The 16,123-nt window shown below is 31.0% G+C and overlaps 1 protein-coding gene across 1 annotated transcript in view; it reads left to right on the top strand.

Annotated features, from left to right (window-relative positions):
• Positions 1 to 16,123, top strand: part of LOC117174688 (protein trachealess) — an 83,208-nt gene that overhangs the window by 51,773 nt on the left and 15,312 nt on the right. Inside the window, exons 5-8 of the mRNA XM_033363987.1 lie at positions 3,632 to 3,824; positions 6,878 to 6,999; positions 7,187 to 7,380; positions 7,477 to 7,583. Coding sequence (XP_033219878.1) covers positions 3,632 to 3,824; positions 6,878 to 6,999; positions 7,187 to 7,380; positions 7,477 to 7,583 — 616 coding nt within the window. The remainder of the gene's footprint in view (positions 1 to 3,631; positions 3,825 to 6,877; positions 7,000 to 7,186; positions 7,381 to 7,476; positions 7,584 to 16,123) is intronic.

Genomic DNA, 16,123 nt, shown 5'->3' with positions numbered 1-16,123 from the left:
GACGGGGATAGAGAAGCGGAGTGAGAAAGAGGGAGGGAGGAAGAGGGACAGAGAGCAGTGCTGGATAGCAGAGGAGTGGGTGGAAGGGGGGTCCCGGGTACCAGCACGGTTCCGCGAGACCCGTGGTGCAATCAATAGGGTGTTTCGGGGATTCTGGAAACTGGCGGCGTCGTTGCCACAAACATGGCGGCCAAGCTTGCACCTCAGCCATGTCCTCCTGCAGCGGAACCACCTGGGCCAGATACATTAGCCACCATCAGCTTCATACCATCATCACCATTCTTGTCAATCCCTCTTATTGTCATGGACCTATCGTCATCAAATGCAGTTCCATCCGCCACAAACATCATCATCATCGACCATCAGCATCCACCATCACCATCCTCATAATCTAATATCACCAATATCCATCATCTTCTTTAATATTTTAATCTTATATTTTCCAGAACTTTCTAAATACCTATAAATCTTACACTCCATAATTGATACCAGACCTATATTTAACACCAAATTCGTACACCTTAATTATTGGTCATTGGAACCACTTTACAATCACTTCCAATGAATAACTTTGAACAATTGACGCCGAAGGTTAAGAATATCGAATACCTTACATTATCATTTAAAAACGTGCAAATTTTTACGATTTTAATTTAGAATCAACTTTTCGACTTTAATATTTTGCAACATATTGCTATATAAATCAATCCGAGATTATCGTTTCAAATTGATATTCTTGCGACTTTAACTATTATTAATTCAAAATTCTACGATCTACTTAACGTTTCATTTTGAAACAGTCTGCATTTTCACGGTTTCTGATTCACAAATTGTTTTACGTAGAATTTAAAATTGGTTCTCAAAGTTTCTATTCAGCTTGTGTTAGCATTAGAGGATGATTGGAAACGTGGAAAGCCTTATCTCAGTTTTTTGGAAGAAAATAAAATGCCCCTATAATGATGACTAATAGTTAAAACAACCAAATATAGACTCGAGTCTATGACAGATAAGAATTATATTAAATCTTCTTTGGAGAACCTAGAAGTTGTTAGTATGTCCTCCCCTGGAATCGATATTTCAGACTCGATAGATGTGGTACACGTCTGAGGAACGTGCGACAGCAAGGTGAAGGAGTCAGGGAGGTCGAAGTCGACTGAATTTTTCAAACTAGCTTTACCAAATCAAATAGCGAAAGTTAAAGCACTCCCGCTTTTCAGTCATTCCTCTTAAACCTTAAATTCGTCTTCCATTAACTTATTTCCGTCTTCACTATGCAAAGAACACTGCATCTCATAAAGTTATCATAATAAAATATCATTACAGAATTAGCATATTTTCATTCTTTGTATTTAGTTTTCCTTTACCTTTTGATAAGGCACAAGTGTAACAATGTATGTCAAAATGCAAGACCATCAGGAGGCTAAAGTGCACTTTTATGAGCCTCTACCGGGACCCGTCATTACGTTTATGCCTGCTTCATAGCTTATAAAAAAGGCCATTTCCGCGTGAAATGCCTCATAATGCGCCGGAAGACTCTGTTGGAAAACTTAACAGCATTTTTTATATGAAGTATGAAAGTAAAACAGAGCAATTAGGATATTTTTACACACTTCTGTTAAAATCTTTTAGAATTGTTTACTTTCCTTTATTCATCGTACTTTGTTGACTCATGAGGCAATGATAAAATCCAGATATTTCTGTATCATTTTCAAAAGAAAATCTGAGAATCAATATCAATTATGAGAACCGCGAAATTGCTGGTTATCATTATCATCCACCTTCAGTATCCTCATAATCTAATATCACCATCATCCACTATTTTCTTTAACATTTTAAACTTGAATTTTCGAGGGCTCTTCAACTATTTGTAAATCTACTATTCCATGATTGATACAAGACCCTTTTTTGAAACCTTGAAATTTGAATTTGAAACCTTGACTATTGAAATTTGGAACCACTTTGCAATCACATCCAACAAATAACTTTTAATGTTTTACGTTGTTAAAGATTGACGTAACATTTTTTATATCAAGTACAGCAGTGCAGTTAGGATCTTTTTACTTACTCAGGATAAAATTTTTTACAAGTGTTTAATTTTCTTCAATGATCTTACTTTGTTAATTCATGAGGCAATGATAAACTCTAAGGCTTTCTCTATTATCTTCTAAAGATAATCTAAGAATCAAGCTTAATTATGACAACATTGACCCTCCTGGTCATCATCAGCATCAACATTAGCATCATCTTCATAGTCCACGATCGTCATCCTGAATCTAATATCACCATAATCAACCATCTTCTTTAAAATGTTAAACTTGAATTTTTCAGAGTTCTCCAAGTATCTCTAATTCTATAATTGGTACCAGACCCATATTTAACACCAAATCGATGCACCTTCATCATGGGGATTTATAACCCCTTCTAAAACACTACCATTAAATAACTTTGAACCTTTTACGGTAGCAACGGTTAAAGGCATTGTATGAAAGGATAAAATCTTTCAAAACTGTTTACTTCTCTCCATTCATCATAATTTGTTGATTCATGAGACAATGATAATATCTAAAGATTCCTCTATAATTTTCAAAGGACAATCTGAGAATTAAAATCAATTATGAGAACAACGACACTGCTGTTCGATTTCATACATTTCATACAAATGAAGTCAAGTAATCGATAATTCGAAGCTCGCACCTTGTTATTGAGTAACGTGGCTTTATCCATAGGTTGCTTGGCCATATGTCCATAGCACCCATCACCCACACGTCACCAGCGGAAAACGTTTTCGGAATAAATTTTAAAAATATAGCTGTATCCTCTGAGTATACTCTATAGTCTATCGTACATATAGTATAAATATACATCGATACCCACATATTACCAGCATAGTCTAATGCATGTGTGTTAAAACTTACACTCGTATGCTCCATGCATCGCGTTCGAGGAATCGATGTACGAGGTCACGAAATTCATAGACTGGGATCCGATGAAGGAAGTCGCCAACCTGACTCTCAACAAGGTCTACGTGCGCGAACGTTACGATTTCGATATACATATACGTATAGATAAGAATTTCTTCGTGTTCGAACCCTGATTATGTCCGCATAGCTGTAACCGAATCGGCGTCACAAATCAGAGGCGATGAATTCATTTCTTCATCGGCTCACTTTTTTATTAAGGACTATGAGGTCTATCGACACCTTTTCCAAACCAGTCGAGCCTATCCGTTTCGTGTCCTCCTTTCTTACTCTTCAATTTTGTAAGCTAATTAACGATGATACATTCTATGTCGGTGATTCATTATATTTTCTTTAAATAGTATCCTCTCTTTCCCTTCGGTTGCAGCATTTATGTTTATGTGCTTTTTCCGATTAGTAACCGGCAACTTTGCTTTTATAGATCATTTGCAAAACGAGCTGAAAGAATGCGAAGGTTTGGATAGTGTATCATGTATTCAAGGTTTCATTGTTGGAAAGCGTTTTGTATCCATTAGATAAATTGTATTCTTTATCTAGTTGAGACTTTAATTATTCAATCTTTGTGGTATTTATTTGCTTACAACTTCTGAAAGATCTTATTTGTTAAGTTTTGAGAACATGGTAAAATAATACCATTTTTATTGTTTTTTTAGGTGGAAATGACGGGATCGAGCGTTTTCGACTACGTTCATCGGGAGGACCATGCAGAGGTTGCTGAGCAACTTGGACTTGGGTTATCCTCGCCAACGAGTTCTTCAGCTCCTCATTCCTCTAGTTCCGGCCTAGCTTCCCCCAGCAGTGGTGCATCCGAAGAACATGGTTCGTCATCCACAGCAAATCCTGACGGTATTTTATGCTTTAAAAATACATCTGCATTATGTAAAGTTATTATTCATTAAGACATACTACGGATTTTCGATTTGAAATTGAATACGATGAGTTTTACGAAGGAAATAATGCAGATGTTTGGAATATTACACTGAAGTTTCTGAATATCATTGAATATTTAGATGTCAAACCTTATCTATCTAATCATCGAAATTCATAATACAAACTGAACCCTGAAGATTTGGCGTATTTAAAGTAGGATACAATTTCAGTTCAAGTTCACTAGCGAGTATTTTTAGTGATACATTCTTTTTGGCCTTCCTCCTAGTGGTTTTCGTTTTAAAGTACAGTGGAAGTACCCTCGTTGGCCTAATCGACCCTAATCTTCATTGTTAAGCTTCTATCGTCTATCGATTTCACTTTAGCTGAAGACATTTCCTTACGTTGATCTGATTTGGGGTCGCCTCTGGCATATATCCACTAAAGATCTTGCATCTTACGTGGTCGCTCGACGAGACAAGTACTCGCTCGTGGATGATTGTCCGTTGTCCGTGCAGGACTCTGGTTGCAAGTCGAATGCAGAATACGTAGGGCATTGTACGTGCCACGTGAAGATGGTCGTCGCGGAATAACAATTGGGCAATCGCGGGGGCTGCATACGGTATGCAATGGCAGCGGAGGCGACGACATCAGCCACCCCCGCGTCTAACTCCAGGGCGTCCGACGACCCGACCATGAACCAACCCGTCTGTAGTAAGGCGAATCCGAGCAACCCTCTTTCCAACCCCGTCACGGACGCCCTCTCTCGTTCGAATCCACGTGGTGCGGTCGGCGGGCACGTTCGCCGGCCGCACGTCCACCACCTCACGTGATCATACACCACCTACCCACCATCTTTCCTTCCTTTCCCGGACCCGATCCCAACGCAGGCTCACCCACTCCGTCCAATTCCGTCGCTCCACTTCGGCCTGGTCACGGTTTCCAGGTTACACGTTCAATGTTCATTCAAGGCTTGTCCGCACGCGCTCACCACCATCTCACGCGAACTCACGATCAGTCACGAGCGTGACCAAAAACGAAAGAACCCGGTTTCAGATTTTAGTCCAACCTAGACTTGGAATGCCTCCTGGGATAAGGGGACATCTAGATTCAGGGCCTGCGACGAAGAGGCTATCGAGAATTCTAGATTCCGGAGAGCCAGGGTGGAATACTCTGGTGACCTTGGAGGAGAGATTAGAGCTTATGGAAAGTGTCTTGGTTTCCTAAACTTTTCATGTGTACCTTGGTGAAACCTTGAAGATTACTATAGCCATCATCACCAACAGCATCATTATTATCGAACTCTGTAAAAACTAGAGATCTATTTTTTCATGGTATCATTTCTTTCATGTCCTCTTTTTGAATAGGATAACTTTATGCTGTTTTTCCAATTAAAAAGAAACAAATCTGGTTTCATTCTAGTACCACTCGGGACTGTTTCTTCTGAGGCTTATTCTAATACCTGAAATTAGTCCTGAAATAATATTTTGCTTTTACAGTGTACACCATCCTAATGACCATTATCCACTATCATCTACCATTGTCTTAGTTCTGAAAACTTTTGGTACCCATACATTCATGGACAATTGATGGTATTTCTGAGATTCCAGAGTCAGAAAAATTATTTAGGTGTTTTCATCGTCCAATATCCCAATCACCATTATCTACCATCATATTTATTTAGGATTTTCATTACAAAAATGCGTTAAAAATCTACATATTCCGTAGACATCATATTGAACACCAGCATCCATCATCATTATCATTAACTATCATCCTATTCATCATTGTCCCAAACTTTGATAAAACGATGATGTTATTTTTAGCTTCCAAATGCAGGAAATTTATTTAGGTTTTGTATAACAGAAATTGATTAATAATCCACGTATTATATTATATAGCCGTAGTGATAATTATCATTAACAGCATCATAATCTGTGATCATTATCATCATGAACACTATCGTAGGTCATCATTATTATCATCCATCGCCTCAATCACCATTATCTACCATCATCTACGCTTGTCTAGGTTATAAAATTTGTCGGTTTTATCATCATCTACCATCCCAATCACCATTATCCATCATTATCCACGATTGTTTTTTTTTAAATACTTTTGTTTCCCAGACATTTATAGACTCTTCATTTTATTTTTAAGCTTCCGTATTCAGGAAATTTATTTTGGATTTTTATAATAAACATGGATTAAGAATCTACATATTCCGTAGCCGCGATCATCGACACAATCATCCGTCATGATTGCCATCATCTGCCATCCCAATCACCATTATCTATCATCATTCCACCATTGAGAAAAAGAGATATTTCGAGTTCCAATCGTTCACAAAACTACGAATTCTGCCGATCCAAGATATCTCTTTTTATCAACATGAATCATCGTGAAAGCAATAAACCTATTATCATCCACCATTGTTCAGATTCTGAGAACTTTTTGTTCCTAGATCTTCATGACACTTGCTGTTATTTTTTAGCTTTCGGATTCAGGAAATTTATTTAGGCTTTTTATGAACGAAATGGATTAAGAACCCGCATATTCGATAGTCATATCCGTACTGTTCTACGGCATCATCTTACATAATTATAATCATCGGCAATCCCAATCACTATTGTCTGGGTTCTGAAATTCATTGGTTCCAGACGTTCATAGACACGTGGTGTTGTTTTTAAATTTCCAAATTCAGGAAACGCGATTATTCGCCATCATTATTATCAACCAGTATCCCAATCACCATGAACTACAGCCATCCACCATTGTCTAGTTTCTAAAAACTTTTGGTTCAACAGACATTTATGGATTCTTGATCTTATTTTTAAGCTCATTAATACTATCATCTGTCATCATTATCATTATCCACCATCCCAATCACTATTATTGACCATCATCCACCTTTGCCTAGGCTCCGAAAACTTTTAGTTTCCAGACATTCGTGGACTCTAGATGTTATTTCTAAGCTTTCGGCATTTAAGCTTACAGCATAAACCTACAAAACTTTCCTTTTCTCCTTACAGTTTCATCTGTGATGTCGTTAACGTCAAGTGGTCTTTATAAAGGATACGACCGAGCATTTTGCGTGAGGATGAAGTCCACACTAACAAAAAGAGGATGTCATTTTAAGTCTTCCGGCTACCGGGTAAGCTCCCCACTTTGTTTAACATTCTCCATTAATTTCAATCAAACCTCGAAATATCAATTAGAAAAGATCACTATTTCAAATAATCTCAATAAATGACTATGTTATAAAATTTGCGATGCTAATTTAACGAGATTCCTTAGGCAGAAGGCCATTATAATTTACCCAGATGTTTTTCCGAATCCAGGTGGTCTTATTACTCTGCCGTTTGAGGCCGCAATTTACATTCAGCCATTCCAGAAAGTCTGCCCCACCATTAATGGGTATGGTTGGCTTGGCAATCGCCCTTCCACCTCCCAGTGTACACGAGATAAGACTAGAAACGGATATGTTTGTAACCAGGATCAACTTTGACTTTCGGATAGCACACTGTGAACCAAAGTAATTATTAATTTGGGTTGTAGAGACAAACTTCAGTCGTATTAAATACAACTGAAGTTTCTCTATACCATCAGCTAATCAACTGTTTTTCCCCAGAGTATCAGAGCTTCTGGACTACACAGCAGACGAACTAACAGGAATGAACCTCTACAAACTCTGCCACGGGGAAGACGCGAATCGTCTAAGAAGTTCCCACTTTGACTGTAAGTACCTTCATCTTCATCCTCACTTAGCCTCTTAGCGTCTTGGCTTCTTAGCTCTCATTCAGAACTCTCCAGAGCTTCAGTCCTTCTAATTTGGAATACAGTGTTTCTAGCCACCCTTGGGGTTTAGTGGAAAGCAGAGAAGTGTAGAACGACCTCGTAAATTCAAAAATTCTCGATATTGTAAACGTTTTTGTCGTAAAACTACCGTCGTCGTCGGATATCGTCGTTTCCCGCATTCGAGTATAGTAGTCACGTGCTCTGCCTTTGCGTCTGTGTTCCGGCACGGATAGAGCCGGGATTAGGTAGTTGGTATGCAGAAAGCGTCAGGCTACGCCGGATGCGGCATCTCCAGCGAGTTGTAACCTCCCTCACCCCCCAACTTCCTCCCGCACCCCACTTTTACTCCTGGGTTGGAAGCTCCCAGTAGCTTTGGTGGTGACAGGAGGAGGGGAGAAGAAAGGTGGGTTTCTACACCCATACCCACACCCCTTTCTCTGTCCCTGCCTCTATTCCAGGCTTCCATGCTTCCTAGCTCCAGACTCCTTTCTCCTGCGTATTTCCTCCTAGTCTGGTCTTTAGTACCTCTTTTTCATGTTCCTCTGCCGCAATCGACTCATGCTGTCAATGTAGAACTATAGGTCCCAAAACTGTTTCCCAAACGTTTATTAACTTCTGAAGCTTCTGATGTAGTCTATAGATTTTAGGTTTTAGATGGATCCTTTTTTTCATTATTTCCTCATTTGTAGAGGTCCCTTGAAAACTGTCTAGACTTAGAAACAGAATGTCTAAGTCGAAAAATTTAGGAAATCTAGGTCGAAACATTTTTCTACGATTTTTTGAGAAAGAAAAGAGGGGGGGTTCCTTCACTCATCTACGTAATTTTTGCAAATTTGCAGCAAATTTATGCTGATGATTATCTTTTTAGTTATGGCTGATTCAATTTCAAATCACGCAATGAGGTCTGCTTGAGTTGGTCAGAATATTTTGGCATGAAAGTATGTTATCCTAAACTCAAAATGAAGGAATACGTGTTTCACCGTTTGGCTGAAAAATTTTTTTCAAAAAAAAGGGTGAGCTATTGAAGATAACCTTACCATTTCATAAAAAATACCAACATATTTTTCAAACTGATGCAGTTTTATGCCAAATTTAACTATTCGGTTGGTTTTTCCTTTGTGTGATGAAGAATTCTGAGCTCTATCGAATGATCTGAGAAAAATACCAACATTTTCAAAATTGAGAAAATGGCGGCGGTTTTTCTGCAAATTTGCAAAATGGATTTTCTCGAAAAGGCCACCTTTAAAATTAATTTTTGGTAAACAATTTATTCATATTGAAAAAAATATCACAATTGTTAATTTTTTCAAAAACTACCGAGGAAAGGAGTTAATATCAAGGGAAAATGTTGTTTAGAAATGAATTGCATATTTTTTAGATAAAAATGCAACTTTTTTTGTTGAAAATTGCACTATTTCCTAGAAAATTTATTTATCCATTAAAATTCGTAATTTTGTGTTAAAAAGTGAAATGAAATCTTTTTTGATAAAAATGCAACTCTTTTTTTTAATTTGTTTTTTTGATGTAAAAATTCACCTGTTTTAGAAGAGTTTCTAATTTTTGTGTCGGAAAGTGAACTGGATTCTTCTTTGGATGAAAATTTAACTATTTTTAAAAGTTTTTTTTTAATTCATCTATTTTAGAAAAAATTGCATCTTTCTTGGATAAATATGCAACTGGTGGGTTGAAAATTCAAGCACTTTATTGAGAAGCCATACTTGTTGGTTCATAATTCTGCTTTGTTTTTAAAATTTTACTTTTCGTAGAAAACTTACGTTTTGTTTAAATTTAATATTTTGGTGTTGAAAAGAGAACTGAAATCTTTTCAGGATGAAAATTCAACTATTTTCTCGAAATCTGTTTTCTTTTTTTTTAATTAAAAATTCGTCTGTTTTAAGACAAAGTTCATCTTCCTTAGATAAAAATATATTACTATTTGGTAGAGAATTCATCAATTTTATTAAAAAGTCCTTCTATTTTCTACAAAAAGTTCTTTTTTAATTGAAAATTTAATTTTTTTCGTAGAAACTTTTTTTTTAATTCATTTTTTGATCTTGAAAATTCAACTGGAAGCTTTTTTAGTTGAAAGTTTAACTAAATTTTTCATTCTTTTTTAAAATAAAAATCCATATGCTTGAAGAGAAATTTCATTTTTTTTTAAATAAAAATGCAACAATTTGGTAGAAAATTTAACAATTTTGTTAAAAAGTAATCCATGTTGGTTTAAAATTCTTCTATTTGGATTGAAAATTTAATTTTTTCGTAGAAATTTATTTTTTGTTTTAAGAAAAATTTCATCTTTCTTCGATAAAAATGCAACTATTTAGTAGAGAATTCAACTATTTTATTAAAACTTCATCTTTTTTGGTTGAAAAAATTTATCTTTTCGGATTGAAAAATCATTTTTTTTTCTTAGAAACTAATTTTGTGTTAAAAAATTCATATTTTGTTCTTGAAAAGTCAAGTAGAATCATTTTTAGATGAAAATTCAACTACTTTTTTTTTTATTTAAAAAATATATAAAAATTCATCTGTTTGAAGAGCAATTTTTTCTCTTTTCTAAAAAAAATGCAACTTTTTTGAAAATTTATGTTGTCGATTAAAAAATCTATCTGTTTTAGTAGAAATGTTCTTTTTTTATGAAACTGTAACCCTTTGTTGAAAAATGATTCTTCTTTGATTGAATATTCAATTATTTTGTTTCAAATGTTTGGTTGAATCACTATGTTAAGAAATCATTTTTTTTTTTAAGATTTATATTTTTAGTCGAATATTCATCTCTTTGTTTGAAAGTTTAACTTATTTGTTGAAAATTAATATTTTTTGAAATAAAAATTCAACAACTTGGTTAACAATTAAACTAAATTTTTAAACATTTATTTTCTTAATTGAACACTCATGTCTTTTGTTGGAAATTGAACTATTACGCGGAAAAGCCTTTTTTGTTTAAAATTAATTTTCTAACTGAAAATGTAACTTTTCCAAATTTTTATGGTTGACCTGTTTCATTTGAAAATCCTCATTTTCTGGTAAAAAAAAACTAATTTGCTTAGTGTGAAATTTCATTTTTGTTTCTTGAGTGAAAATTCTTCTTTTTTTTTTAATTTAAAAAAAAAATAAATTTCATCTTCTTTTATTGAAATATAAACTATGCCACTTTTTGTTGGGAATTTGTCTTTTTAGATTGAAAATTCAACTATTATATTTAAATTTTAATTATTTTGTTGAAAATTGAAGTATTTAAAAAAAAAAAAAACATTTTTCATAGGAGCTATTTGCAGGAAAAGGCAGTCTAGCTAGGGTAAATCGAAGAACGGTAATTACCAAAGTCGCGCCACAATTTCTGCAATTGGAAGCACGTAGTCAGGATAGGGATCAACTATGGAGAATCTTCAAGAGTATCTGCATGCGATTCCGATTTCAGAGTTAATGGGGGTGGTTCACTAGGACTGTGTTTGGGATTCGAGTGGTAATTTTTGAGTTGAGGAGGATCTTGTAAATTTGAATTTAAAGATTCCCTTTTGTCCGCTATTTTCAATTTTGGTCCCTAAATTCTCCTGTTTTTTAAATTCGGTCCCTATAAGCACCCTACTTCCAATCAGTAGTCAAGTTTTTTTAGATTGAAATAAAATCGAGGCTGCTAAACGTTGGACTCTTTTGGTATCATATAAATATCTTGGAATCTCTTCTTTAGTATTCTTTAGGATCTTTTTAAATAAAATATAATATTAATAAAATTTTATTTATTTTTCAAATTGCAAATTAATTGTAAACAAAAATAATTTACAGAATCGCTATAATTAGCATAATTTAGTATTTGAACATTGAAAGGATTTAAAAAAAAGTTAAATAATTTTCAGATTTAATTTGTGGAAATTTGAGAAATTAAATTCAGGATAAGTCTAAAATTTCTCTTTAACCTCAAACATTAAAATACAACCAAATTCTTGGCTGAAAATCCAACTCTCTTATTGATAATTCTTTTCTTTAAATATTTTTTTTTTTGGTAGAAATTTATTCTTTTTTGGTTGCAAAATGTAAATGCTCAGTAAACAATTTATCTCTTTTAGTTCAGGATTCAACTAGTTTGGTAAGAAAACATTTTTTTAGAATCAATTGAACTAGTTTTTATTAAAAAACAAAATCTTTTTTTAAATAAATTATAAACTATTACATTTTTCATCGATAATTCATATATTTTTAATGGTAATTCAACTACTGGGCTTAATAGTTGGACTACTTTGTTAAAAATTAATTTTTGTTTTAGATTTTTTATTTTTTATCTGGAAACTTAGCAATTCTAACTTTTTTTATTTTACTTTTTTATTTTATAATTGAATTATTTAATTGAAACTTTATCTTTTCTATTTCAAAATTCATCTATTTGGTTGAAAATTCATCTTTTTTGTTGAAAATTTAACTGTTTTGTTAAATTTTTTCGAATTCGACCTTTTAGATAGAAAATTGAAAACTATTAATACGATTTTCTCTTATGCCTAACAAAAATAATTTACAGAAATGCTTTAATAAGCATAATTTGATCATTGAAAATTAAAAGGATTTAGAACAAATTAAATAATTTTCAGATTTAATTTGTCGAAATTTAAGAAATTAAATTAAAAATAAGTCGAAATTTAAAGTCCCGTTTAACGCCAAACATTTAAATATAACCAAATTCTTGAAAATTAAAAAAAGACCAAGAGTATAACGATTAATTTTTTTAAAATTTGAAAAGAGATATTTAAGAGCATTTTTTTTTAATTAATTTTTTTTCAGATTAAATATCTTCTCCTTCCTTCCGCTGAGAATCGAACAACAGAAATTCTGACCGGCGGCAATTGGAAGTTCTGTGGTTCGATTACTATTGAGGGAGAAGATCTTTTGTCAGAAGAAATTTAATTTTTTTTTTTAATTGAACAATTTTTGGATTTAATTTCTTCTAAATTTAAGTCATAAAATTTAGTCTAAGTCGAAATTTAAATTCCTCTTTAAAGTAAAACATTAAAATGTACAAACATAATCTTAGAAATAAAGAAAAACAACAATATAAAGAGTTTTTTTTAATAAAGGCATTCAAGAGTGTATTATCCACATTTTTTGATAGATTCTTAGTTTTTAACATTATTTGAAATTTCAAAATATCTCTACAATTTTTAAACAAATTGCAAATTTTTTAAGATTTTGAAATAAAATTTTTAAGCTTTCTGAATGTCTTAAAATATTTTAAGCTGATAAAAATTCTTCGTTACAATCCAGGTAAAATTTAAACTGATTTTTTATTTTTAAAAAATTAAGAAGGGATTTAAAAATATTTCGAAACATTTCAAATTATTTTCTGAAATTTCATAAAAGAAAGTAGAAGATTGTTAAAAACAATTATTCAGCTAAAAATTTAGCTATTCCAATAAAAAATTCAATAATTTTTCCGACAATCCTATTTTTTTAAGAATTAGATTTTTTACGAAAAATTGGACTATTTTATTTTTGGTTAAAATGTTAATTTTTTTAAAATAAAAATTCAACTATTTGGTTGAAAATTGTTTTTTATTATTTAAAAATTAAACTTTTTTTAATTCGTTCAATTTGTGGAAAATTCGTCATTTTTGTAGAAAATGTATCTTTTTGGTTGAAATTTCGACTTTTTGCTAGGTATAAAATTCAACTATTCCAGTTCAAGATTTGTCATTTTAGTTGAACATTTATCAGTTTGGTCATAAGTAAATTCTTTCATCTAAAAATTTAATCTGTTCACTTTGATTGGAAAATGGTCCTTTTCTAGTTCGAAATAAAAAATTTTTGATGTAAATTTGTCTATTTAATCGAAAATTAATATATTTCGCTCAAAATTCACATATTTTTTTAACTACTTTTTTGATAGAAAATCATCTTTCTTTGTTAGAAAATGATTTTTTTCTTTAAATATTAATCTCATTGTTTGAAAATTCTTCTTTTAAGTATTCCAGTTACATATTAATCATTTTAGTTGAAAATTCATCTTTCAGGTTTGAAATAAATTTACTTCTTTGAAAAGTAAATTGGTTTATTGGAAACAATTTTTTTATGAAGATTTATCATTCTAATTAAAATGTAATTTATATTGTTGAAAAGTGGGCTATTTCATTGAAAACTTTTCTTTTTAATTTGGATGAAAAGGAATATTTTAGGATAATTGAACTATTTTATTTTAAAAAATTTCTTTTTTAGTTGCAAATGATTTGTTTCTTAATCTGAAAATAAAAATACTATTTCAGTTTAATATTCCATAATTTTAGATAAAAGTCCATCTCTTAGGCTTAACATTAATTCTTTTAATGTAAATTTAATTATTTAACTTTTGGTCGAAAAATTATCTTTTTTGGTTTAACTTTCGTTTTTCTTTGTTTAAAATTCGACTATTCCAGTTGAGGATTTATCATTTTAGCTAAAAATTCATTGGTAGGTTTTCTAGTTTAAAATTCAAATATTCAATTGAAAATTGGTCTCCTTTGATTCATTTTTGTTGTTTAAAAATTATATTTTCGGAAGACAATTTCTTTGTTTTAAAATTAATCTTTAAAAAAAATTAATCTTATTAATTGAAAATTTATCTTTTTGGTTAAAAATTCAAGTATTGTTATTATTGATTATTATAGTTAATTATATTATTTTAGTTGTTATTGTATTTATTTTTGTTATGATTAAACACATTTAATATTAATTTTAGTTTTAAATATTTTACTTATTATTAGTTATTATTATTATTATTTTAGTTTAAAATTCACCTGTTTGATTTTAAATTCCACTAATCAATTTGAATATTCATAATTTTATTTGAAAATTGATTTATTTTGCAATTTTTTGCTCTGTTGTATCAAAGGATGGTTGGAATGAATGTCATTATTTAAAATAAATGTTTGCCTAATGTGAAAAATATAAATGATTGGGAATTCGAAATAAATTCTCTGAGAATTTATGAGAATCTCAGAATTTATTTAAATTAATAGAAAATTGCATTTTTTCGTTAACTTTTCGATTGAAAATTTAACTCTTTTTTTGAAAGTTCTTCTTTTTCATTTTAAAGTTTACCTTCTTTAGCAGAAATTAAATCTTTTTTTGATGAAAATGCAACTGTTTGGTTAGAAATTAAGCTATTATACTATTTTCTTGAAAACTTAAATTTTTGTAGAGAATTTAGCTATATTGTTAAAAATTCATCCTTTTTGGTTGAAAAAATTCGTCTTTTTGGATTAAAAATTCAATTTTTTACGCAGAAACTTATTTGTTTGTTACAGAAATTCAATTTTTTATGTTACTGAGTTAACTGGAATCTTTTTTGGATGACAACTCAACCTTTTTTATAAACAAAAATTCTTTTGCTTGACGATAAATTTAATATTTTTTGATAAAAATGTAACTATTTGCTACAGATGAATTAAAAAAGATGAGATTAATTTTCAAACAAAAAAAATAATTTTCAACGAAATAGATGAATTTTGAACTAAAAAAGAAAAATTTCAACAAAAAACGGAAATTACATTTTGAGATACAAATTTTTGTATCCCAACTGATGAATTTTCAACATAAATGATGAATCTTTAACTGGAATAGTAGTTGAATTTTATGCAAGAAAGATCAGTTTTTAACTAAAACAATGAATCTTCAACTGAAATAGTTGATGTTAAACAACAAAAATTAATTTTTACTAGAAAAAGATAAATTTTCAACCAAAACTGAAATAATTACATTCTAAATAAAAAAATAATTTTTGAACCAAAAAGATGAATTTTTAACTAAAATTGTCGAATATTCAACTGGAACAATAGTTACATTTATAGTTCAAAAGAATAATAATCTTCAAGTAAAAAAAAAATCAAGAAAATACTTAAATTTCTGAAAAAAAATTCCTTTTTATTCAAAGAAAAAAACAAGTTTTCAATCAAACAGCTTATTTTTCAACAAAATAATTTGTAACAAAAGAGTTGAACTTTAAGCCAAGTAATTTTATTTCCGACCTAAGAGGTGAATTTTTGACTAAAATTATTATTATTTAATTAGAATACTTACATTTTTAACTAAAAAGAAGAATTTTTAAACAAGGAGAATAAATTTCAAAAGAGAATTTACTGAGTTAACTGGAATCTTTTTTGGATGAAAACTCAACTTTTTTTGTAATAAAAAATTCTTTTGCTTTACGATCAATTTCATATTTTTTAATGAAAATGCAACTATTTGCTAGAGAATTTAACAATATTGTTAAAAAGTTATCCTTTTTGGTTAAAAATTCGGCTTTTTGGATATAAAATTCCATTTTTTTGGTGGAAAATGATTTTTTGTTAAAAAAATTATAGTTTGATCGTGAAAACTCGACTAAAATCTTTTTCAAAAGAAAATTGAACTATTTTTTTGAAAATTTATCTTTTTGATTTAAAACTTCATGTATTATAGAAAAATTTTCATTTTTTGTATGAAAATGCAACTTTTCGATTAAAAATCGTTCTTCT

This window comes from Belonocnema kinseyi, chromosome 6 (genome assembly GCF_010883055.1).
Source record: "Belonocnema kinseyi isolate 2016_QV_RU_SX_M_011 chromosome 6, B_treatae_v1, whole genome shotgun sequence".
Taxonomy (NCBI): domain Eukaryota; kingdom Metazoa; phylum Arthropoda; class Insecta; order Hymenoptera; family Cynipidae; genus Belonocnema; species Belonocnema kinseyi.
The sequence above is the reverse complement of the archived record's forward strand: the minus strand, read 5'-3'. Positions and strand labels throughout refer to the sequence as shown.